Genomic DNA, 23,310 nt, shown 5'->3' with positions numbered 1-23,310 from the left:
GCTGTGGATTTACAGAGTCTGCTTGGATTCGACAGGAGGGGGATAGACCCTTTGAGGCCTAGAACTGACAGGCCTTTAAACTAGGGCTGGGAGGGTGTCACGGAGTATCGGGGGACTCAGGGCCCTGCACCCCCGGCTTCCTGCGATTCACCATGACTCTCAGCCAGCCAGTAAAGCAGAAGGTTTATTTGGATGACAGGAATACAGTCCAAGACAGGTCTTGCAGGCACAGACAACAGGACCCCCTCAGTTAGGTCCAGCTTGGGGTCCCAGGGCATCCCAGCCCACCCCCCTTTGGGGGGGGTCAGAGCCATCTCTGCCTCCCAGCCATCTCTCCAGCCTGCTTCCAGCACTCTGCCTTCAGCGACCCCTTCTACCGCCTTTGTTCAGTTTCCCGGGCTAAGGAGTCACCTGGCCTTCAACCCCTTCCTGGGTTCTCATGTTACACTCCCAGGAATGCGCCCCCGGGCCGATCCCATCCTCCAATGCAGACTATCCCAGCCACACTCCCCTGTCAGCATCCACAGACCACAGTGAGAACAGGCCCAGTTCGTCACATCTCTCCCCCCTTCGAGACCGAACTGAGCAGGGTCACTGTAGCCAGTGACCCGGGGAAGTTCGAACCTACCCCCGTTCCCATGGATGCCCCCGCATCCCTCTCATTCCTTGGTGAGAATTACACCAAGCCCCTCCAGTTTCACGCCCCCCCTTAGGTTGGGGTGCTTGATGGCACTCGCAGTTCGCATGTGGGAAGGTTTATGCGGCCTGTGCCCTTTTCCCACCCCCATACCTCTGGGGCTCCAACTGGGCTGTGGTCTTCTCCCAGCGCTCCAGTCTGGAGGTCTGTGCTTTGGGCTCTCTTGGTTCAGAGCCGCCCTTTTTACCTTGGCCACCCTCCGGAAAGGCTCCTCTATGCTGGGCAAGGGTCCTAAAGCTGTTTTCCCCTTGTCCCAGGCCTTCCTCCCCCTCTGACAGGGGTCACAGGATCCGCAGTACTGTCGGACAGTAACAAAGACCCCAGGCCAGTAAAAGCTCCGTAGCAGCCTCTGCTGGGTACGCCAGGTTCCCTGGTGCCCTGAGAGGGGAATGTCATGGGCCTGGTACAGCAGCTGGCGGCGATACTTCTGGGGTACCACCAGCTGCCTCCTGATCCCCCCTGACTCCATTTTCCCTGGGGGAGCCCATTCTCGGTACAGGAACCCCTTCTCCCACAGGAACCTTTTCCGGCCACCTCGTCCCATGGTCTGTACCGCATTGAGGTCGGCCAGGTCCCTTATCTTCCGCAAGGAGGGATCTCTCTGTAACTCGGCCTGGAACTCAGCAGCTGGGACAGGGATGGCCACCTGCTCTTTCTCGCCCGCTGGGTCCGAAGCTGCAGCCTCCCTGAGCCGTGTCTCTGGGCGTTCCCTCCCCACCAGGTTAGGGTCCTGCGCCTCAGGCAAGGCACCCCCCTCAAGGCCAGGGCGCAGTGCCCCTCGCCGGCTCTGACTGCGGGTCACAACTAAGGCGGTCTGGGGGCTGCTTGGCCAGTCCTCTAGGTCCCCCCCCATCAACACCTCAGTGGGCAAATGGTGGTGCACTCCCACGTCCTTGGGGCCCTCCTTGGCCCCCCATTTCAGGTGTACCCTCGCTACGGGAACCTTGAATGGGGTCCCGCCCACCCCGGTCAGGGTCAGGAAGGTGTTGGGCACCACCCGATCTGGGGCCACCACCTCGGGCCGGGCCAGTGTCACCTCTGCGCCCGTGTCCCAGTATCCATAAACTTTCTTCCCATCCACCTCCAGGGGAACAAGGTACTCGCTCCGCAGGGACAGCCCCGCGCCAACCCTGTAAACGGAGAACTTTGAATCCGGAGCATCTGGCCCCCCAGAGAAGCTGGCCTGGGGCCCTTCTCTTTCTTGAGCAGTTGATAAGCTGCCAGCCCCTCTTGCGTGAGAAGCCTGCCCCTCGTCCGTCTGGGCCTCTACCAAGTTAACCCGGTGCGGGTTCGGTCTGCTCAGTCTGTCCTTGAGCTTGGGGCACTGGGCCCGAACGTGGCCTCTTCGGCCGCAGTAATAGCAGCTCAGGTCCCGTGGGTCCCCTCGAGCCGGTCGGTTGTCCCTGATGCTGGGCATTTCCCGGGGGAGGGGATTCCCAATATTCCCCCTTTGGGAGGTCCCAGGGTGACTCTCTCTCTGCATCGCGGCGGGCCTGTTCCTTTGGGGCTCCTCCCTGCCACCCCCTGACCGGCTCTTTACAAACTCATCAGCCAGCTGCCCGGCGTGTCGCGGGTTCTCTGGCTTTCTGTCCACCAACCACAGCCTCAGGTCGGATGGGCACCGCTCATACAGTTGCTCCAGTACCAGCAGTTTAATCAGGTCCTCCTTCGTCTGGGCCCCACCAGCCCACTTGCTGGCGTATCTTTCCATGCGGGCGGCTAGTTGCAGATATGAGATCTCAGGGGTTTTATCCTGACTCCGGAACCTTTCCCGGTACATCTCAGGAGTCAGCCCAAACTCTCGTAGCAGGGCCTTTTTGAATAGTTCGTAGTCCCCTTTCTCTGCCTCTCCCAGTTGGCGGTACAATGCCACGGATTTGGGGTCCAGTAAGGGGGTAAGGACCCGGAGTCTGTCCGCGGGATCAACCCGGTGCAGCTCGCAGGCCGTCTCAAAGGCCTCCAGGAAGTCATCCATGTCCTCCCCCTCCTTGTATGGGGCCATGATGCACTTATCAAAGCTCCGTGCAGTCCTGGGTCCCCCCTCACTCACCGCAGCCGGGGGTTCGCTGCCCTTCAATCTCGCCAGTTCCAGGTCATGCTGACGCTGTCTCTCATTCTCCTCCCGTTCATGCTGTCTCTGTCTCTCTTCACGCTGATGCTGTCTCTCTTTCTCCTCCCGTTCATGCTGACGCTGTCTCTCTTCATGCTGTCTCTGTTGTTCACGATCCTCCAGCTCCCTCAGTTTTAGCTCTTTCTCCCATTCCAGCCAATTCCGCTCCCCGGATGCCGAACGTCGCCGGGAGGATCCTCTGCTGGCCGGCGGGCTTCGCCGGGGGGACCCCCTGCTGGCCGGGGGGGTCACGGCGCCTTCGGTATTTGCTGGGCTCCTCCCCACCCTTCCCCTAGGCATAGGAAGGAGGCGTCTCGGGAAGCCCTCAGCAGCGGGCTGACCACTCCCAGCTGGGACAGACACTGGTGCCTGCGCTGCATTTGCCAGGCTGCTTCCCTGAGACACAGGGATCAGTTCATTCGCGCGATCTTCCGCCTCCAGCTGGGCGATGAGCTGTTCTTTGGTGAGCCTCCCAATGCGCAGCCGCCTCTGCTTGCACAGCTCCACCAGGTCGCTCTTAAGCCGCTTGGCATACATCTTCCTGCTGGCCACTCACCGGCCTGTGCGCTCACAGCTCCCCACAGTTCCCAGGGGGACCCCTAGTGTGCCAGCCCTTCTCGAGGTCACCACCTCTCTGCCAGGGTCGAGCTGCAGACTCCTCCGCCCCTGGGACCACTCGCTGCGATCCCCCCGGGGGACCCTGTTACTGCAAAAGTCCTTCTCGCTGGTCACACACTCCCAGGGGTAATAACCGTCTCTCTCCCACTCTTCAGCGTGCCTGGTCCCCGTCAATCCCCCTTCGTTTTACTGCTCCCCAGTCACTTACTGCAGGAAGCACCGTCCACGGGGTGCAGTAGATCCCACCGCTGCCACCAGTTGTCACGGAGTATCGGGGGACTCAGGGCCCTGCACCCCCGGCTTCCTGCGATTCACCATGACTCTCAGCCAGCCAGTAAAGCAGAAGGTTTATTTGGATGACAGGAATACAGTCCAAGACAGGTCTTGCAGGCACAGACAACAGGACCCCCTCAGTTAGGTCCAGCTTGGGGTCCCAGGGCATCCCAGCCCACCCCCCTTTGGGGGGGGTCAGAGCCATCTCTGCCTCCCAGCCATCTCTCCAGCCTGCTTCCAGCACTCTGCCTTCAGCGACCCCTTCTACCGCCTTTGTTCAGTTTCCCGGGCTAAGGAGTCACCTGGCCTTCAACCCCTTCCTGGGTTCTCATGTTACACTCCCAGGAATGCGCCCCCGGGCCGATCCCATCCTCCAATGCAGACTATCCCAGCCACACTCCCCTGTCAGCATCCACAGACCACAGTGAGAACAGGCCCAGTTCGTCACAGAGGGCAAAACCAGAGCTTTCACGTCACTCCATTGCGGTGTGTGCTTCTCACATACAAAGGAAAGGCCAGATTGCCACATGGCATTATGGACTTCACCCCTGGCTCCTATGCACAAGGGCCTGTCCAAATGTTAGCACAGGGCTGCTCTCCCCAGGCGACTGCAGGGGCGCGTGTCACTCCAAGGTGGTGGGCTCTGGCAAACAGCATAGGACAAGGGAGAGTCGTGGGGGTAGAGCCACGTGGAAGGAAATAGAGAATCGATGAAGGGGCCCAAGGAGGTTGAGGGGAGGGTGATGTGGGCAGAGGCCTGGGAGTGGAATATTATTTTAACTGCTGAACCTTGGGTAGACTGAGGAGGGGGTAGACGGGGAGCTGGAGGGGGGAAGTTACTCTAATCCCAGCTAGAGCAAATCATGGTGTGAAACAAAGTTTTGGCTCTGGGGACAGAGCAAAAGGGGCAGCTCTTAGAAATGACACTGAGCGCGAAGTCAGAGCCCGGGTGTGACTGGAGAAGGGAAAGGAGTGGTCAGAACTAATCCTCTGGTGCAGGGGGCCAACCTGAGCCTGAGAAGGGGCCAGAATTTACCAGTGTACATTGCCAAAGAGCCATAGTAATACGGCTGCAGCCTCCCATCAGCTCCCGCCCGTGCTCCCAGCTCCTCCCGCCCACCGGCAGCCCCACTGGTAGGACTTCCCCCTCCCTCCCAGCGTCCTGACCAGCTGTTTTGTGGTGTGTAGGAGGCTGGTGGGGGGAGGAGCGAGGGCACGGCAGGCTCAGGGGAGGGGGTGGGAAGGGGTGGAGTGAGGGCAGAGCCTGTGGCAGAGCCAGGGGTTGAGCAGTGAGCACCCCCCCCACATTGGAAAGTTGGCGCCTGTAGCTCCAGCCCCGGAGTCGGTGCCTAGACAAGGAGCCGGATATTAACTTCTGAAGAGTGCGTGTGGCTCCGGAGCCACAGGTTGGCCACCCCTGCTCTGGTGGGAGCATGAGTGTGGGGATATGCATGCTTGCTCGTTTTGATCCAATTCTGCAATCCGTGGAGGAAGGGACTGCAGTAGGCATAATGTATTAGGGTTTCAGGAAACCACTTAATACTGTGTCTTGCAAAATCCTAGTTGGATAAATAATTCAGCTTGGTTTGGGTAGGGACCCTCCTGGACTGAAAACCTGCTACGAGGGTATCAGCAAAGGGTAATGATAAATAGCCAGGAATCTAGTTCTGGGGAGGTATGTAGCAGAGGCCACAGGGGCTGGTGTTAGGACGCTCAAAAAATCCACTGATGATATTAAATTGGGAGGAGTTCCCGACACACATCAGTATAGAGAGACAATCCAGGATAAGGACTATGGGCAGGAAACAGCATCCAGGGTAAAATAACCTGAAGTGTGCACACCACATGGGAAGGAGCAGTCTGGGACAGGAACGGTGGCACGAGATGGAGGGTGAGAGCAGACAGCAAATTCCAAACGTGGCTGACACTCAGGGCTGGCGCTTCCACTAGGCGACCCTAGGCGGTCGCCGGGCGTGGCATTTTGCCGTCCTCGGTGGAAATTCGGCGGCGGGGGGTCCTTCCGCTCCGGGTCTTCGGCGGAAATTCGGCGGCGGGTCCTTCACTTGCTCCAGGACCTGCTGCCGAAGTGCCCCGAAGACGCGGAGCGGAAGGACCCCCGCCGCCGAATGCTCAGAGGAGGAGCGCTGCTGCCTAGGGCGGCAAAAACCCTGGCGCCGCTCCTGCTGACCCTAAATGCCTTTTGGGGGCTGCAGAGTACGAGGCCTGCTGTCAGGGAGCAGGGAGATGTTAGTGCCTCTCTGGACAACACAGGGGCCTCTCCCTGGAGAACTGTTCATTGGTGGGCCCTGCTTTACTAAATGATGCAAACTGGAAGGAATTCAGTGGCAAGCAATGTAAATAGCCAGGGGTCTTCAGCAACTGACTGATTTATGTGGAAACGTGTGTGGCTTGACTAAGGCCTAATAGGGCAATGTATGTAAGCACACGTGGCATTTTAAACATGTGAATAGTCCCATTGAATCAATGAGCTTGAAGTAACTCAGGTGCTTATGCAGTTTGCTGAATCGAGGCCTATTGCGGGAAGCCCCAAGACTACACATGTTTGAAGGCTGTGACCATCAACAAGGAGTGGCTGACGGGAACACATGGAGGTGTAACGTACTAGGATGGAATTAGGGGCCAGGTAGGCTGGCGGTGCTGCCTGGGAGGGGTATGAGGCTGTCTCCCCAAATGAAAGGTTGAAAGCGCTGCCTCTTGGGGCACTTAGAGCTGTCCAGGACCGAATGCTAGAAGCTGTGCTGAAGGGAACAGTCCTCACTTGCCAGGCTGCTGGATGTTAGGAATTTGCTTATGAATATCAAGATTTTCCTAAGGCCAGACAGGTACAACAGGTGCACTGCATTGCAGTGACTGGCATGAAGTCTATTGTCTCTTTCTGCTCCTGTTTGCATGTCAGTCTGTATCTTTGCTTGCTCTTTGAATGGTTACAGAATGTTCTTCAATTAACGTTTGAAATTCAAATGTCACACAAATGGAGGATGGTCCTTAGAGCCAGTGTTTTTGTCTGCATGTCTTGGGGAAGGGCGAAGGGCACCACTACTTGTGTCATTTGTGTACTTTGTGTTTTCCTTTGCAGCAGGAGTCAAAGGAGGAGAATGGATTACAGAAGAAAAGAACCAAGCAGCAGCTGGATAGAGTGAAGTTTGCCGCTAAAAGAAAAATTGCACGTAGGTCTTACCTGAGCTGGGTAGAGGGCAACCAGACCGCGGTCAGTATCTTGGGGGTGGGGGTGGGGAGTTAAAGGTTGCCTGGGATTCCAGGCTGACTCCCTTGCACAATGATGAATTTCACCCTTCCTGAATAGACTGTCTGTCACTTGTGTGTTCCCCAGGATGAGTGCACACACTAGTGCTCTTCCTAGGTGTGTGCGCGAGCGCGCGCACATCACATCCAAGATCTAGGTTAGGTGTGGAGCTGTCCAGGAAATAACTGCGTCCCCCACTAGAGCTGCTGGTTGGGCGTCTCGGAGGCAGCGCTCCAAATAACGTATCCAGTTCAAAACAATACGAGGAGTGAAACGTTTTAGTGCAACAGCTGCAGTGAGGAGTGCATCTCTGACGCTGCTGGGAACGCTGATTTCAATGAACTGGGCTTGCCGTTTGGATAGTGCCATTGCCTGGCACTGCCTGCCGCTTGCCCCATGGCAGACAAGCAAAGGAGATAACAGAATAGGGCGGGGGCAGCAGGTTTCCTGAAACGGCTGTAGGAATTGCGTTAAAATGGGACTGAATCATAGGCCATGTCCCTCGTGCGTGTGGCTCACACATGCGCTCCTTGTGTAACGAGAAAGGGGCCCACGCCTCTGGCTCTCCAGCCACTCTATAATGGGTCGGGACCTTTGCAGTTTGCTGGATTTCTGTACACCGAGAATCTGGGCCAAATGGGGCAAATCCTGCCCCCCTGTCTGTGGAGGCAGAAGGCCAAGCCCTCTGCGTGAAGTAGCTGGAGTGAGGAACCTGAACAAAGGGGGGGGGGGCGCTAACGCGCACTGTGAGTCCAGCTCTCTGGGGTCTTCGTGCCTTGCTGTCCCACTGGATTTGGAGCTAGGAGTGGGGCATATCCATTGGCCATTCCTTAGCATAGGGGTGGCCCAGCTGCCACAGAGGTGCGCCTGTCCCGAGTCTTGGCTGGGCTGACTCCTCTGCCGCTCCACAGCTGGCGTGTGTGCAGGGGATCGGTGTGCTGTCCCTTCAGCTTCCCACACACGGCCTGCTGCAGGCCTTGGGGCATCACGCCTTGTGTGGGCTCTTACGTCCTGACCTAGCGTGGGGAAGGTTTCCATGGGATTTGGATGCAGGTCTCTGGGAGAGAGGGGTCAGCTAACAATAATTAATTAGGCACTTTCGGTTTCAGGGCTGCTCTTTTATTGATTATAAACGAGAATGAGGTTTTTGGTGTTTATTTTTAGGCAGATTAAGCTTTGCAGTAAAAATATTTTTTCTCTGTGTATTTAAACGTGTTCTTGAATTGCATGGCAAATTGGTTCTGTAAAGGCACTCTGCCTTCCGGCAGAGTGGAAGCTTCCTCCCCAACCCGTTCCCCATGCTGGGCGCTCTCTCCAGGCTCTGGTTTGTAAAACGTAGCCTCCCGTTCTTGCCATGTTCCTCATTTTAACCTAAGCCATAAATCTAGTAGATCTGTGACGTTTGATTCAGAGACAAACCCCACAGAAATCGCTCTCCGTCTTTTCTGGCTGAAGTTGGTGCTTTAAAGCACATTGGAACATCTTTATTGTAATTGCACTCTGGATATGTGGAAATGATGCGATTCTGCATTTCCATTTTGAGTTAATCTCGCATTAGCAAGTGTTAGAACTAGAATTAGTGGGGTTGGCGTCTCATTCACTTTGGAAATGTTAAAAGGAAACATAAATTGCACAGTAAATTGCCATATTAGCATTTTAAAAGACTCTGAAATGTTTTAATTTGTTTAGGGCTGTGATGTCTTAAAAACAGTCTGTCTGCATCTCTCTCCCCTGCCACCATGTTTCTTGGCTGGGCTTGGTCCCAGTGGGTATGGGCTGTTGGATTTCATGCCTTGTCACGATGAACGTCTTCAGTGTCTCTTGGAGTGTGGTATGTAGGAAGCTCAGCTTTGGAATAATGGAACTACTACTCCTTAAAAAATATAAAGCAGAGGCATTCTTGTGGGAAGGTTCAGGGTGGGCGTGTGCATGGGCTCACATGTGCCCCTTATTTGCTGGCCGGTGGTTATTTCTCTGAAACCCTGAGAATCTGCCATCTCATTTGGACACCCTTGAGATGCATCTTGCCTTCTAAAGCACAGCTTCTATTTTCGTGCCTCAGAGTTCTGAAATAGTCTGTTTGCACACATCAGTAGGAGGCTAACACAATACTTAGAATTTCTAATCACCATAAATTATGACCAGTATAATCAACATCAAGCGCACACACATTGTGAGTGTCTGCGTGCAGTGCTTAGATACGATCAGATGTACTATTCTGGGTCTCGCAGACTAGTCAGTGTACGCACAGCTCGGCTGAAACAGATCAGTCCCTTTGGATTTTACGTGATCTGAGCGGCTCCATCCACTCTCCCAGCAGTTGCGTATTTCCAGGTGGAACTAGGCCTGGGACTTCCCCACTCCTCAAAGCACCTACCCATCTGGGAGGGAAACAAACACATTTCAGTTTTTTCTCGTTGGTTTGCCAGAGGCAGCACTTTTCTAGCTGTTCCACATCCACTTGGGTGGAACTGACAACAAAGGTACAATGGGAATTTACTGAGAAATCGGTGCATTTATTGAACTGCCTGTGTGTTGATAGCCGCATTCTGCAAATACTTGTGCACCTGGGTAACTTTAAGCACATGAGGAGCTCCAGTGACTGCAGTGGGGGTTATTTAAATGCATAAATGTACTTGCATGTGTACATGCTTGCCCGGTTGGGTCATAGTCTTCCCTGGCTTACAGGGCGTGGGGTTTGAACAAGAAAGGTGCTGGCTGAGTGCAGAGTATTGTTATGTTTGGTGACAGGACCCTTCTCTGATATATGGAGAATTGTGCAGTGTTTACACTGACGAGAAAATTCTCGTCATGGTTCCTTCTAGCTGGAAAATTACAGCATGACTTTGTCCAAGGACAAAGATTCCCCTGGGTCCTGAGTGCATTGCAGTCTGCCTTCACATCACCCTGTTTCTCTTTCTTTTTTCTTGATTAATTTGTAAAGAAAAATACAGAAACTAACAATACACTGCTCTGAGATGGCACATAAGTGAATCCAGCAGTTGTAGTCAGAATAGTTGAAAGAAAGGTCCAACCTCACTTCAGTGGAGTAAATAACTTTGTCAGCACAGAATGGGAGAACATCACCAAAGTGTGATGTCCTGTGGCTGGCTGAATGCAGTTGTGCTGTCATGTGGTGTCATTACAAAAGTCAACACATTCCTCTGTTTTTCTCAAGTGAAACAGTGCTGCTGGATTCCACGTGCAGCCGGGAGGCAGCGAATGGTTTAGAAAGCAGAGGCCAGGAGTCCCTGGGTGTGGCTTTACTGGGGGACATTTCTCCTGGAAAATGGGCTGTGTTCGAGATGCTATAGTTGAGGCTGAGGGGGCCCTTTTGTTCAAAACCCCAATGGTTAGTTGCTTCTCAGCTTTCAGAAAGTGCCTTTCGGGCTAGGCGGGTCCAGGCTTTGTTTGCCCCCAGGTGCAGGTGTGCACAGGCCTGAGGGGGTTGAAGGACATCTGCCAGTTGTGTTAGAGTTGTGACTGTGACCATGTATTTTTCAGCTCCTAAGAGCTGCTGAGTTGCTTTTCCACATTCTCCATTCTGCAGGTGTTGTGTATTTTAAGCATGGTGAAGTGTGGGGTCAGAATCTAAATAAATAGGTGTTCTCCCAAGTAACTGCTTGGTTTGAGAAAGGCAGCCTGGCTTCTAGGTTGCTGTGACTGAAGAATCCTTTTGGGAAGAAATGTGCGGCTGAACTAGCAGTTCTGAATGCATCAGCCCTGGCACAGTGATCCATCAAAGCAGCGATGGGAGCAGGGCGAGGGGCCATTTGCACGTGGCAGAGCTTTCTGGGTACTGCCCAGCAGATACAGCGTGCGTCTGCTTCATTTGCCTGCTCTTCAGTAGGGCCGCCCAGGATATCACACACCACAGGGCAATGTGACGTGATATGTGGCCAGTAATAAAGTGTAATGCAAAGGAACTGCTGCTCTGCCAGTGAGACCGAACCTTATAAATATGTTGGTTCGTGCTCAAAGTCTAGCTTCTTCCCGTGTCCTTAGGTGCACGTCCTGTCTGCAGCAATGCCAAATGCTACCTCTGTTGCACGCTGAGGGGATGAAAAGTCTTTTTGTAGTGAATACACCAAAGGAGTCAGAGCTAGGATTGCTATGGAAACCTTAACTGAATTTCCGAGCTTTGGGTCAGTGATTCAGCATTGCACAAGTGTATTATTTTGCATTTAGTACTGTCTGTGCCCATGTCAAAAGTACCTCTTAAGGAAAGCTGAGATTTAACAGCTTTGGTCTGGTGTAAGTTTTTGTCCTAGGAATGTGAGCGTCCCTAGGTACCTTCCTCCACGTGCCACATACGTGCTGGGTGTTCACGTGGGCTAGTCTATGTGGGGACATCCAGGAATGTTAATCTGAATTAATTAAGGTGTATATTTGAAGTGGATTAGTTAAACCACATTAAACCCTGTTTGAACCCTCCTCCCACAAGTCAGAATTGAAGTGGGTTAATTCAGTTTAGTTTGTTTAACTTCAGAAGTGAATTAAGATACCAAATTAAGACCACTAATTCTGAATTAACAGCATCCACACAGTGGTTAATGTGGGTTAACTAATCCATTTCAAATTCGCTCCTTTAGTTAATTTGGATTAATTTTCCTGACTGTCCCCATATACCCAAGCCTGTAGCTTTATACCACCAGGTGGTGGTAACCTGTCTTCTTTCTTTAGAGATGACTGAAGATGAACAGTTTGCACTGGCTCTGAAAATGAGTGAGCAGGAAGCCAGACAAGTGAACTGCCGGGAAGAGGAAGAAGAGGAGCTTGTGAGGAAGGCCATCGCCGAGAGCCTTAATGTAAGTGTGCCTTTGTACAGAGGCTCACAGAACTGTTGCTTCACATACTCCCTTTGGTCTCCATGCAGGAAAGGAGTCTTTACGGGGGCTAGTTTGTGTGGACTGACGGGAGAACTATAGCAGTCTGGGTGACTTGTAAGGCACGTGGGGACTAACCTCGGTTGTTCCTTGTGTTGTTGTAAAAAGCAAATCTTTTGTTTTTCAGAGCTACCAGCCTTCAGATTCCCCTACTGTGACCTCTGCATCACCTCCTGCACAGGCAACATGCGAGCCAGTGCAGAGCCACCCGGCTGAGATCCATGGAGCTGTGCCACCTTGCCCCGACTCCCCACGGTCGGAATGCAGCTCCCATTCCTGGAGCACAAAAGCTGATGGGAATGGACAGACGGATGTTGCCAAGAGCCCCCTTGTAGTGCTGACAAGGTTAAGCCAGGAAATAGTTGAAAGCTCACTATTATCCAGCATCATCGTCTCTCCAGGGAAGAGCCAGCCTTTAACCAAGTCAAATGAAAAGCCTTCCTCACCAGCAAGAAGCCATTTCAGGGACACGTTACCCAGCCCTTCTGGGGAGGACCTGATCTCCCTGAGCCCCACCTTTGGCCGGATTACTCCAGGCGCTTGGCAACTGACGCCTCGGAGACTGTTTTCAGGGTCGTGCAGCACTTCAAAAGCAATGGGTGGGGAACAAGACAAGCAACCTCTGGCCAGCACTGGAAGCTCTGCGGGAGAGCCCACGGCTGGCAGCTCAGCAGTGCTCCGGAAGGGCAGGACCTGGGAGCCAGGTGGCATTCCAAGGAAGAGCTGTGGAGCAGGAGGCCCTGAGTGTGCACCACAACGTGGGCACCGTGGGCAAGGCTCCGTTTGTGCTGAGCACGTGGAACGGAATGAGGTGCCTGACAACGCACCCGAGCTTTGTACACTGAGCATGGCTGATGAAAAGTGCAAGCAGGAAGATGCCAGAGACACAGTGCACTATTACTGGGGTATTCCATTCTGCCCCAAAGGGGTGGACCCAAACCAGTACACTCAAGTCATCTTGTGCCAGCTGGAGGTGTACCAGAAGAGCCTGAAGCAGGCTCAGAGGCAGCTCTTGCAGAAGAAGGAGTTTGGTGATCCAGTTGTGCCCTGCTCTTCTCCCCTGAGCCAGAATGAGCATGGGAAAGGGGAGCGAATAAGCAGGGAAAATGGTGTTCCCGACGACACAGAAGATGGCAGGAAGGAGCCAGAGAGTGCTGCCTGGCTTCTCGCCACAAAGAACAGGGAGCCCGAGCAGAATCCAGGGCAGAACTTGGAAGAGGAAAAGAACTCTACGTCCGAGGAGGAACCAACCACCAGCTATTGCCAGGTAACGGAGTCAGCTTGTACGTATTGTACATATAGGATGAGCAGGGGGTGCTAATGCTCTTGACTTCTGTCTAGGGGCCAACCTGTGCAACAGACCAGACACCAGCAAAGGTCAGTGCCTTTCCTTTCTAATGTTTGTGCCCTGTGGCTCCCTTCCCCCATCAGCAGCTCAGCCACAGGAGAGGAGAGGGCCCCTCTGCTGCGTGCTCAGCTCCCAGACTACGCCGAGCACCACAGGGCATTGCCACATGTACAGCCTGCCTGGCAGCGCTCCAGAGCCGCACCCGCTCCTTCAAGAGCTTCATCGCCAGAGCCTTAGAGCAATCCCAAGCAGGGTTGGCAAAGCGCATGCGAGTGGGGCCCAGTGACCTGTGGCACCACAGCTTAATTGCCCGCCCAAGCTGTCCAGGTGGAAACGTGGTTCCAGGCTGATGGCCTGGCCTTTTCCTCTTGCACAACAGGCAGGTTTGTGGGTGGGGCACCTATTCCGTTGTACTGACCTTTTTCTCTTACGTCCTTTCTACCGCAGACCATAGAGTGAACTGCTCCAGAGTAACTGTGTGTGTGTGTGCTGCTTGCCAAGGGTTGTCTGTGGTAGCAGGTGCTGTCGAGTTTGCAGTGTTAGTCTGCCTGGCCCGAATTGTTCTGTCTGATGGACACTAGGTGTCAGTGTTTGCCACTTTTCAGGGCACTGTTGGCAGTGCTGAAGACAGCTTTCTGTCATTGCGAAGTTTAAACAGATTGCATGTCAGATGAAGTATTTATTACTGCTGTATTTTAGCTTTGTGTCAGCCTTTTCCAACCCTCATTTTTCATAATGACTTACTCCCAGATCATTGTACAATTGTATCTTCTCTGTGACGGCAGCCTCAGCTCTGTTCCTATTTCCAAGTGTATTTGATCATTGACCCCAATTGATAGAAAGATACTTACCTTGTTCTGCGATGTTTATATTCTGTCTGGTAATATTGAACACTCTCAGGAAAAGCATCATGTCTGCATTTTCTGTAGAATGTAGAAGTGCCATGCAGTCTGTGCTCAGCCTTTGTTTCTTTCTTTCTTGGGCTTGGATTTGGAGGCTATATTTAAACAAGCCTTAAAGGTGACCTGCAGAGGGAAAAAATTGGCCTTGTGCCCTTTTTTGGCTTCTTTATGATGGATACAAAGGACCCAAGAGATTTGTGTCACAAGCATTTTTTTCTCCTCATCTTTTCCATTAGAAATTCAGGTCTTGTTGAACTTGGAAGGCTCTGTGGTGACTGGAGAACTAAATTATGGGCTCAAAAGACACTGGAAACTGCAGCAATTGAGAGAGGAAGGAGGGACTTTTAATCCGATTGTTTAAAACTTGGGGGGGGGGATGTTAATACATATGTAACCGTAGTGCCTAATGGACTTTGGAAGACAAGATGTCTCAGAGATGCAAGGCAGGAGCTCACAGTGCACGTCGTCTGAACCCCCAAGGGCCTCCAGCAAAGCCAGGGAAGAGCAGATTCGACCCTGCTGATATTTTCAGGAAAGCCTGAAAACTTTTCTGTGAAACCCAGAGCACAAAACCCTGCAGGTCTTCATCTGCCATAAAGAAGCAAAACCAAAAAAAAGAGCGTGGGGTTCATTTTACAATCTGCTTTCTCGTCCTCTTCCCCGATGCTAACCGAAGAGTAGAGCCCCCCTCCCATTCACCTCGAGCCACTGCAGGTGATCTGCTGCCAGGTTCAGGATATTTACAGCTCACCTGAGCCTTGTCTACGCCACTTTTTCTGTCAAATTTCCCACCGCTGCTGCCACAGACTTTACTTCACTGCTGGCGGTGGTGATGGGAACCCAAGGCCAGTGCAGTTCTGAATCTGTTCAGAGTCGGCTGCCGGTGCTTTCCCACGGCAGTAACTGGGGTGGAGCTGACAGCAGTGGTGGGAAATTCTAGGCCAAAACTCCTGGTGTTGTCACAGCCTGGACTGGGGGTGACCAGATGTTCCAATATTAGGGGCTTTGTCTTATATCGGCAACTATCCCTCCTCCCCCTGAAAAAAAAGTGTCCCGATTTTTCACACTTGCTGTGTGGTCACCGCACCTGGAGGTTCCTCACCCCCGGGTCAGGCTGCTCTTTGTGGTCGGCTTGTGTCGCTGGGGGAGCTGCTGGCCGTCCCACCACACCCACTTGGAGCGGTAACTGCTTTTCTGCCAGTTCCTCTGTGATCAACCCCTCTCCCCTGGTGCTGTGCCGAGGAACAGTGCTTATGGTACCCTTCTGTACACTGCCCTGTGACCCAAACCGGGCGAGAGACCTCCTGTGTCGGTTCATTCCATTACCGGCCCCTTGATTGTCCACAAATTGCCAACGAGCCCCGTCACATTTGGCTAATCAGTGTTGTCAGAAAAACTCACCATTTTCAGGCTCTTATGAACAAAGTTCAGAGTGAATTGAATCGATTCCTTCCTATTTTTCAAAGCCTTTCACACAGGCAGGCAGATTTCTGGTCTCTGAAAGGTTTACACAGGGCACTCCCTCTGTAATTGAACGGCGGGAAGGTAGCTTGGAAAATCTTAGCCGGCTCTGGAGAATGAGGAACTGGCTGCTGCTGGCCTGTGTTTTATTTATGATCAGCATTATTTCCTTTCCAGGCCTCCCAGGCGCTATTTGCAGAGGACATGCCTGAAGATGGGGAACCAATGCAGATTACACAGAGGTGAGGAGCAGGGGTCAGTTCAGAGCATTGGTTCCTGGACACACCACCCTGCGCCCCAGGCAGGAGACTGCTCTGGGAGTGCTGCGGGCTGCACTTGCTGCTGATAGATGTCGCTGGACAGTGCCGGCCAGAGTCAGCTCAGAGACAATGGGGAGAGGAGAACTCTCATTGTTGTGTGACGACAGCATCCCGACATGGGCTAGGGCTGTGCAGGGCAGCTGAGCGGACGTGATCCTTGTCCTGGGGAGCAGCAGTCTAATCTGACCGGACGTAACAGAGCAATAGGACGGGGCTGGGGCGGTAAGGATGAGACACAGCAGTAGGATCGCATGGTCTTTCCAGGAAGGCAACTATGCAGAGAGTCTATTAAAAAGAGATTTCTTTGAAGAGGAAAGAACAGGGGGGAAGGCAAAGAAAATGTCGTGCCAGAGACAGTGCCCCCTGTGTGCCCCAGATGGAAACCGCACTCCAGGGAAGCCAATCCAGGCCTCAGCCGGTGGCGGGAATGGGCCATGGCAACACGATTCTCCTCTGATTTTACCTCTACCCCTTTGTCCGGTAAAACCAGGCTCTGAACAGGACCCCAGGAGCGTTGGCTTCTGGTTGCCCTCTCTCACTGCAGGGCTAGGAGACATTGGCTGGGGTGGTTTGCAGTTGTTATTGCAGACTAGATAAGCTCTGAGCGGCAGGCATATGGGGAGGACTTGGGGAACAGTTTACTAGGGAGGTTTCAATATTTGCAGGCATTGCAAGCCCAGCTGTGGGAAGCTGCTTGATTCTCATGGTACTTGAAACTACTTTTATATTCAAAATGCTTTTGGCATAAAGCTGCTGCCTTTTCCCTGCCTGCTCCCCACTCTCTTCTCCCCCTCACTGATATGGCAGTATTGGGGCTGAACACCTGAGATTAGGGGCAGGGCTTCCAAAGCTGACTGCTCACCTCGCGCCAGTAGGAAGCTCGCCCGGCGGCGCAAGGGGACCTTTGCTGCCTGGCTTCTGCAGAACTTTAGCAGTTTTTAAAAAATGCAGAAGGTGTCTAGCCCTTATGGCTGGGAAGAAAACCTTCAGGTGTGAACCGATGCAATGCTGGCCCCTGTTGCCAAGCAGAGCTGTCCCAGGCAGCAGAGGTGGTGAAATAAACCAGACTCTGGTAAGTTTCGTGGCTGCTGAAATGTGCTTGGGGAGTATGCCCTGTTTAGGCTACTACTAGTTGGGTCAATTTCAATCTGTTGCTGCTTGAAGCTGGTGGTGACAACGATCCCCTGAAAGAGGCTGACTGGTGGAGCCTTCCCTCCCTTCGGAGCAGCAGGAGGCCCTGTGGTTGGGACGTGAAGGAAGAGGCAGCTCCCACCCCCTGTTGCCAGACGGGGGGGGGGGGGGGGGGTAGGGTAATGTTTCAGGTAGCCAGTAGCCAGCGCCTGTCTCAGAAGGTGCGGCTCCCTAGCAGAGTCCAGGACAGCAGCTGGGCTGGATGCTGGCTTCCCAACATAAGGGGTTCCAGAGGGCTCCTTTGTGTCCAGGTAGCAGGTTTAATCCTCTGTTCGATCTGACCCGTGGGCAGCTGACGTGCCAGAATGTGGCCCCGTGAATGCTACAGTGCAGCTGATGGCCGCTCTCTTTTGGCTCAAGCGTCACCACTGCCTGCTGTGACTTCTCATTTCAGCAGACAGCCCCTGTGTATGCAGATAACGGTGGCTGCAGTCTTCTGATTTGTGTGCACATCAAGCGAGCTCTCTGGCTGCTGGCAATGTGCCAGTGCAGCCCTTTGTTGGGCAATGTCTGGGCATGCTGGTCAGGAGAACCCCTGCTCGGGTGTGGGGCGCCTGTCGCACCAGTAGCAGAAGTCACACAGGCGTTCGAGCCCCACGCTTGGTGCAGAGCGCAGCGGATCGGACTGTGAAGGAATGGTTCTGTGCTTTGTACTCAGAGACAGGTGATGTAGCAAGCACTGTGGTTTGACTTTAAATTGATTAGCCCATTTTATAACTGTCATAGTAAGTTGTTTTGTGAGAGTCTTTTCGAAGTCACCCCGGTGTTACACACGCAGTAAACCATGCTCAGCTTGGGCTCATAACAAATGCTTTGAGATAGTTTCTTTGGAAAGAGAAGTTACTTGGGGTTTCTGCTCAGAATTTGGTTATTTGTCATAAATCGATGGTGGCTGTTTCCTCCTCTCTAGGTGTGTGGTTAAGCTAAATAAATCTTTGATTTGCTGGTGTGGGGATTCATGCTTTTAAAGAGTGTTCTTGCATACTGGCTGAGGGGGTCAGCATGAGGAACAGACTTACCCAGCAATGGCTTCCTGTTTCAGAAAGAGATTGCACTCCAGCGAGAAAATGGAGGAACTGGAAGGTCAAACAGAGGAGCCAGACATGGTTAAACACTGCACAAAAGAGCCACTAAGCTAACATTAGCAGGACTTTGCTGTAGGGAAGCTTTGAGTAGTATCACGTTCCTGCTGCGCTAGAAAGCCATGGACAGGGATAAAAAGAAGAATTAGCAGTAAGGATGGGGAGAAAGAGGAGTACAGTGTCAAGCAAACCTCCTCCTCTTTTGTCTCCAACGAGTTCCTTGATATAGGTAAGGAAGCACTGCTACCCGCAGAACTCCTAGAACTGAGAACAGAAAGGATCAAAGGCATCTTTTAGTTCTGAGCCGATATTTTTACTCCTCTCACATGACACAATGACCCTCCAGATCCTTTTATCATGGGCTTCTAGGAGAGGGAAGTTCCTTTCAGCCATGTGGCGTTGCATGGCATTTTAAACCTGTATGTTTGTTAGTTCTCCGGGTCCTTTCTGGCGGTCAGACAGTAATTAGCCAAAGATCCTGGAGTGTGTGTGTGTGTGTGTGTGTGTGTGTGTGTGTGTGACCCAGCTGCATGCTGTGACATTGATTGATTTGATTTGACATGTGTGTGTTTGCTTTGATAGCATTTCTGCCTTGACCCCATTTGGCAGTAAGAGGAGCCCAGACATTGTCACGGAGAGCCCTGCTGAAGAAGAGATCACAGTTTGCCCTGGTAAGAGCCATATTGAAATGTACTGAACTTTGCACTGGGAAGGACACATCATCTGCTCTTTAAATCCCCCATTGTTCTCCCAAAAGGGAAGCCCAGCATTTTTCTCTCTGTTTTTATTCATTGAGAAAAACCAAGATTTCTCCCCCAGCTGTGTTTTCACAGAGCTGAAATTCATGTGGCTGGCTTGTTTCTTTTCTTGGTTGTGCAATCTGTGTTTGCCTCTTGATTTAAAGCAGAACTTCCATCCCGAGAAACTTTCCAATCTATCCAGCTGAACCCCGGGGTACTAAGGAACTACCTGAAGCAATCTCAGAGCTGTTAGCGAATATCGTTGACAGCTCATGGAGGATGGGTGAGGTCCCAGAGGACCGGAGAGGGCAAACAGGGAAAAAAGGGGAACAAAGAGGACCCAGGGAATTCTAGATCAGTCAGTCTGACTTCAATACCTGGAAAAATACTGGAACAAACTATTATACGATCTATTTGTGAGCACCTAGAGGATAACAGGTTATAAGGAACAGCCAGTGTGGATTTGTCAAGAACAAAATCATGCCAAACCAATTGAATTTCCTCCTTTGACAGGGTTATTGGCCTAGCCGATATGGGGAAGCAGAAGATGGGATATATCTTGATTTTTAGTAAGGCTTTTGAATGCAGTCCCACATGATATTCTCATAAGAAAACGGGGAAATGTGGGCTAGATGAAATTGCTGTAAGGTGGGTGCACAACTGGTGAGAGTCTGTATGCAAAGAGTAGTTATTATGATTTGCTGTCAAACGGGGAGGGTACATCTAGTGGGAATCCTGGAGAGGCTGGTCCTGGGTCCTGTACGATTCAGTATTTTCACTTGGATAGTGGAGTGGAGATTATGCTTGTAAAATTTGCAGCTGACACCAAGCTGGGAGGGTTGCGAGCACCTTGGAGGGCGGGGTTAGAATTCAAAACAACTTTGACTAATTGGAGAATTGGTCTGAAATCAACAAGATGAAAATTCAGTGAAGACAAGTGCAGAGTACTTCACTTAGGATGGAAAAATCAAATGCACAACTACAAAATGCTGAATCACTGGGTAGGTGGCAGTACTGCTAAAAAGGATCTGGGGTACAGTGGGTCACAAACTGAATGAGAATCAGCAATGTGATTGTGACAAAGTAGGAGGTTATTTTCTTAATGTTTTGCATGAAAGTTGTGCGCGCCTCAGTTTCCCCTGTGTATTAAACAAATACCTAGGTGGTGGGACAAGGGTGTGTGATTTTTGCTGAGACCCAAGTGGGTAGGTGGGGCTGCCTCTAGCTGCCTGCATGCAGATAATGACCAAAACACTCCGAACCTGGCAACTGATGGCCGGGAGCCCTCTCCCTAGGAGCCCGCCAGCTGCAACAAGTTGGAACCAGGAGAGCGGTGACGATGAGGTGACCCTTTTGCCCAGAAATGAGACAAAGGACAGAGAAGGGGCAATGGGTGTGTCTGAGGCTGGGCCCCTGAAAGCGAGTCAGTCTCCAGGTTTGGGATTCGAGGAGGGATGGGGAGAGCCAGCACCCTGGGGTCTGGATTCCTCCCCCAGATGGACTTTGCTGAAAGTTCCTGATTTCTGTGCTAACAAGCTCTGTTCTACGCTGTGTTCCTGTTGACTAATAAATCTTCTGTGTTACTCACTGGCTGGGAGTCACTGCTGACTATGGAGTTGGGGTGCAGGGCCCCTTTGGAGCAGTGTGAGGCTCCCCCAGGTGTCCCAGCCAGGGGAGCTCACGGGGTGAACAGGGCCCTGACCGCTCCGAGGTCAGACCCAGGAAGCGCTGAAGCTGGGCAGGCTTCTTGCCCTGAGGGAGGAGAGACTGTGCTAGAGTAGGGTTGCCACCTTTCTAATCACACCAAACCGAACACCCTTGCCCCGGCCCTGCCCCACCCCATCTCTGAGTCTTGCCCCCACTTACTCCATTCCCCCCTCCCTCTGTCGCTGGCTCTCCCCCACCCTCACTCACTTGCTCATTTTCACCAGACTGGGGGAGGGGCTTGGGTTGCGGGAGGGGGTGGGGGCTCCGACTGGGGGTGCAGGTTTCAGGGTGGGGGAGGGGGCTCCGGGCTGGGACGGGGGATAGGTTGCAGGGGATTTGGGTGGGGCTGGGGATGAAGGGTTTGGGATGCAGAAGAGGGCTACAGGCTGGGGAGTGGAGCCGAGGGGTACAGAGTGTGGGAGGTGGCTCCAGGCTGAGGCAGGGGGTTGAGGTGTAGGAGGGGTGCGGGGTCCAGGAGGGAGTTTGGGTGCGGGAGGGAGCTCAGGGCTGGGGCAGCAGTGCGGGAGAGGATGCAGGCTCTAGAGTGGGACCGGGGATGAGGGGTTTGGGGTTCAAGAGGGGGCTCAGGCCTGGGGCAAGGATTGGGGTGCGGGAGGGGGTGAGGGCTCTGGCTGGGGATGCAGGCTCTGGGGTGGGACTGGGGATGAGGGATTTGGGGAGGGGGCTCGGGCAGGGGGTTGGCATGCGGGAGGGGGTGTGGGCTTCAGGCGGTGCTTACCTCAGCGGGCTCCTTGGAAGCGGTGACGTATCTCTCCGGCTCCTAGGCAGAGGCATGGCCAGGCGGCTTTGCGTAGTGCGTGCTCACTGCCTCCGCCTGCAGGCGCCAACCCTGCAGCTCCCATTGGCTGCAGTTCCCAGCCAATGGGAGCTGCGGAGCCGGCACTTGGGGCGGGGATGGCACATGGAGCCTCCCTGGCTGTCCCTCCGCGTAGGAGCCGAGGGACATGTTGCCACTTCCGGGGAGCCGCACAGAGCCAGGTTGGGAGCCTGCCAGACTTTTAACAGCCCAATCAGCGGTGCTAACCAGAGCCGCCGGGGTCCCTTTTTGACTGGGCGTTCCGGTAGAAAACAGGACACCTGGCAACCCTATGCTAGAGTCTTGCCTGACGTCCCTCAGAGCGGTGCCAGAGCACCTAGCCTGTGACTCCGTGACAGTGACGCAGTTGTGAAAAATACTAATATCATTCTGGGGTGTCCCATGTCAGACACAGGAGGCCCGCTCTGCTCAGCACTGGGGAGGCCCCAGCTGGGGTGCTGGGTGGATCATCTGGAGAGAGTCCAGTGGAGAGCATCAAAAGTGATAAGTTTTAAAACCCTGGCCTATGAAGAAAGGTTAAAAAAACTGGGCAAGTTTAGTCCTGGAAAAGAAGAGGGGACCTGATAAGTCTTCAAATCGATTAAGGGCTGTTATAAAGGGCACTGGTGAGTTGTCCTCCACGTCACTGAAGGCAGGACAAGAAGCAATGGGCTTCATCTGCAGCCCGGGAAATTGAGGTTGGATATTAGGAAAATCTGTCTAACTCTCAGGGTAGTTAAACTCTGGAACAGGCTCCCAAGGGAGGCTGTGGAATCTCCGTTCTTGGGGGTTTTTAAGAACCAGTTGGGCAAACCCCTGTCAGGGCTGGTCTAGGGTTACTTGGTCCTGCCTCAGTGCAGAGGGCAGGTTAGGTGACCTCTGGAGGTCCCTCCCAGCCCTGCGTCTCTAAGGCTATGTCTACACAATTGAGGTCAGTCGACCTATACTATGCAACTCAGTCGATGTACCTTAGGTCGAGTTACCGCGGGGTCTACACCGCCAGGGGGTCGACGGGAGAAACTCTCCTGTCGACTTACCTAGAGTACAGAGGTCGACTGGAGAGTGATTTGCTGTTGATTTGGCGGGTCTTCACTAGACCCGCTAAATTGACCGCTGCTGGATCGAGGTAAAAGGAATTTTCATCTCACATTTCATTAGCAAACTTGATTGGAACTGAATCGTTTGCTTTCTCCAGGCCCGCCTCTCCTCGTTGGTCCTGCACTGATGTCCTGATTCTGGCTTTTCACTCTGAAATCTGTAGGAGGAACAGGGAGGCCGAGAGGTTCCTTGCAGCTGGCTGGGTGTGGCTTTTGTTGATATTGAAAACATGGGATGGTGAATGAGGCTCAGGAGAGGAGGGTGCCCATGTGACAAAGGGAATTCTGGGACTCTCTCTGCTGGGTTGGAGAGCTCCATTCTCGCACTGCACGTGCTCTGTGGGTCCCCTTTAGTCTCACTCCTGTGAAGCTGCAGCAGCTTTGTCCTTGCACTCTGTGCTGTGACTTGTAACCTGTCATCCAGCTGTGGGGTTACACATCTGTGAGAACTGGTTAGAAACCGTGAAAACCCTGTCAAGCGACGGGCTAAGCTCCCGGCGATCGCGAAGGCTCTAGGAGCTGCAGCCCACGCTGACATGGCAGACTTCTGTTTCAGAGACTCAGCCAAATCCATCGGAAGCTATTGAGCCAGAGAGAGAAGAGCTCCGTTCAGCCAGCAAAGATGCACCTCTGCAGGTAAGTGAGTCCCTGAAGGGGAAAAGCCAGAGAAGCGTCCCAGCTCCAGACCATGTTTCCGCTAGCGGGCGTTCCAGCAGTGCAGCTCCGGGTCTGTGGCCAGACTGCAGTGACAGAGGGTGTTCTGTTGCGGTAGGAACTCCACCTCCAGGAGCAACAC

General features: G+C 53.1%; 1 protein-coding gene across 22 annotated transcripts in view; it reads left to right on the top strand.

The window, feature by feature from the left end:
* The window catches only part of UIMC1 (ubiquitin interaction motif containing 1), a 65,647-nt gene that overhangs the window by 24,121 nt on the left and 18,216 nt on the right, over positions 1–23,310 (top strand). For 17 of the 22 annotated variants that reach the window (XR_010589958.1, XR_006173020.2, XR_006173023.2 and 14 more), the window contains exons 3-9: positions 6,796–6,886; positions 11,647–11,771; positions 11,977–13,116; positions 13,191–13,226; positions 15,738–15,802; positions 18,736–18,824; positions 23,071–23,150. Coding sequence is in view for 12 of the 22 variants with exons in the window: in XM_042844312.2 (XP_042700246.2) it covers positions 6,796–6,886; positions 11,647–11,771; positions 11,977–13,116; positions 13,191–13,226; positions 15,738–15,802; positions 18,736–18,824; positions 23,071–23,150 (1,626 nt within the window). In the remaining 10 variants the exon portion in view is untranslated. The remainder of the gene's footprint in view (positions 1–6,795; positions 6,887–11,646; positions 11,772–11,976; positions 13,117–13,190; positions 13,227–15,737; positions 15,803–18,735; positions 18,825–23,070; positions 23,151–23,310) is intronic. The other 5 variants (XM_065555197.1, XM_005282269.5, XM_024110814.3 and 2 more) reach the window with 3 other exon arrangements.

This window comes from Chrysemys picta, chromosome 8 (genome assembly GCF_011386835.1).
Source record: "Chrysemys picta bellii isolate R12L10 chromosome 8, ASM1138683v2, whole genome shotgun sequence".
Taxonomy (NCBI): Eukaryota; Metazoa; Chordata; order Testudines; family Emydidae; genus Chrysemys; species Chrysemys picta.
This window is presented reverse-complemented; position numbering and strand designations above follow the sequence as displayed.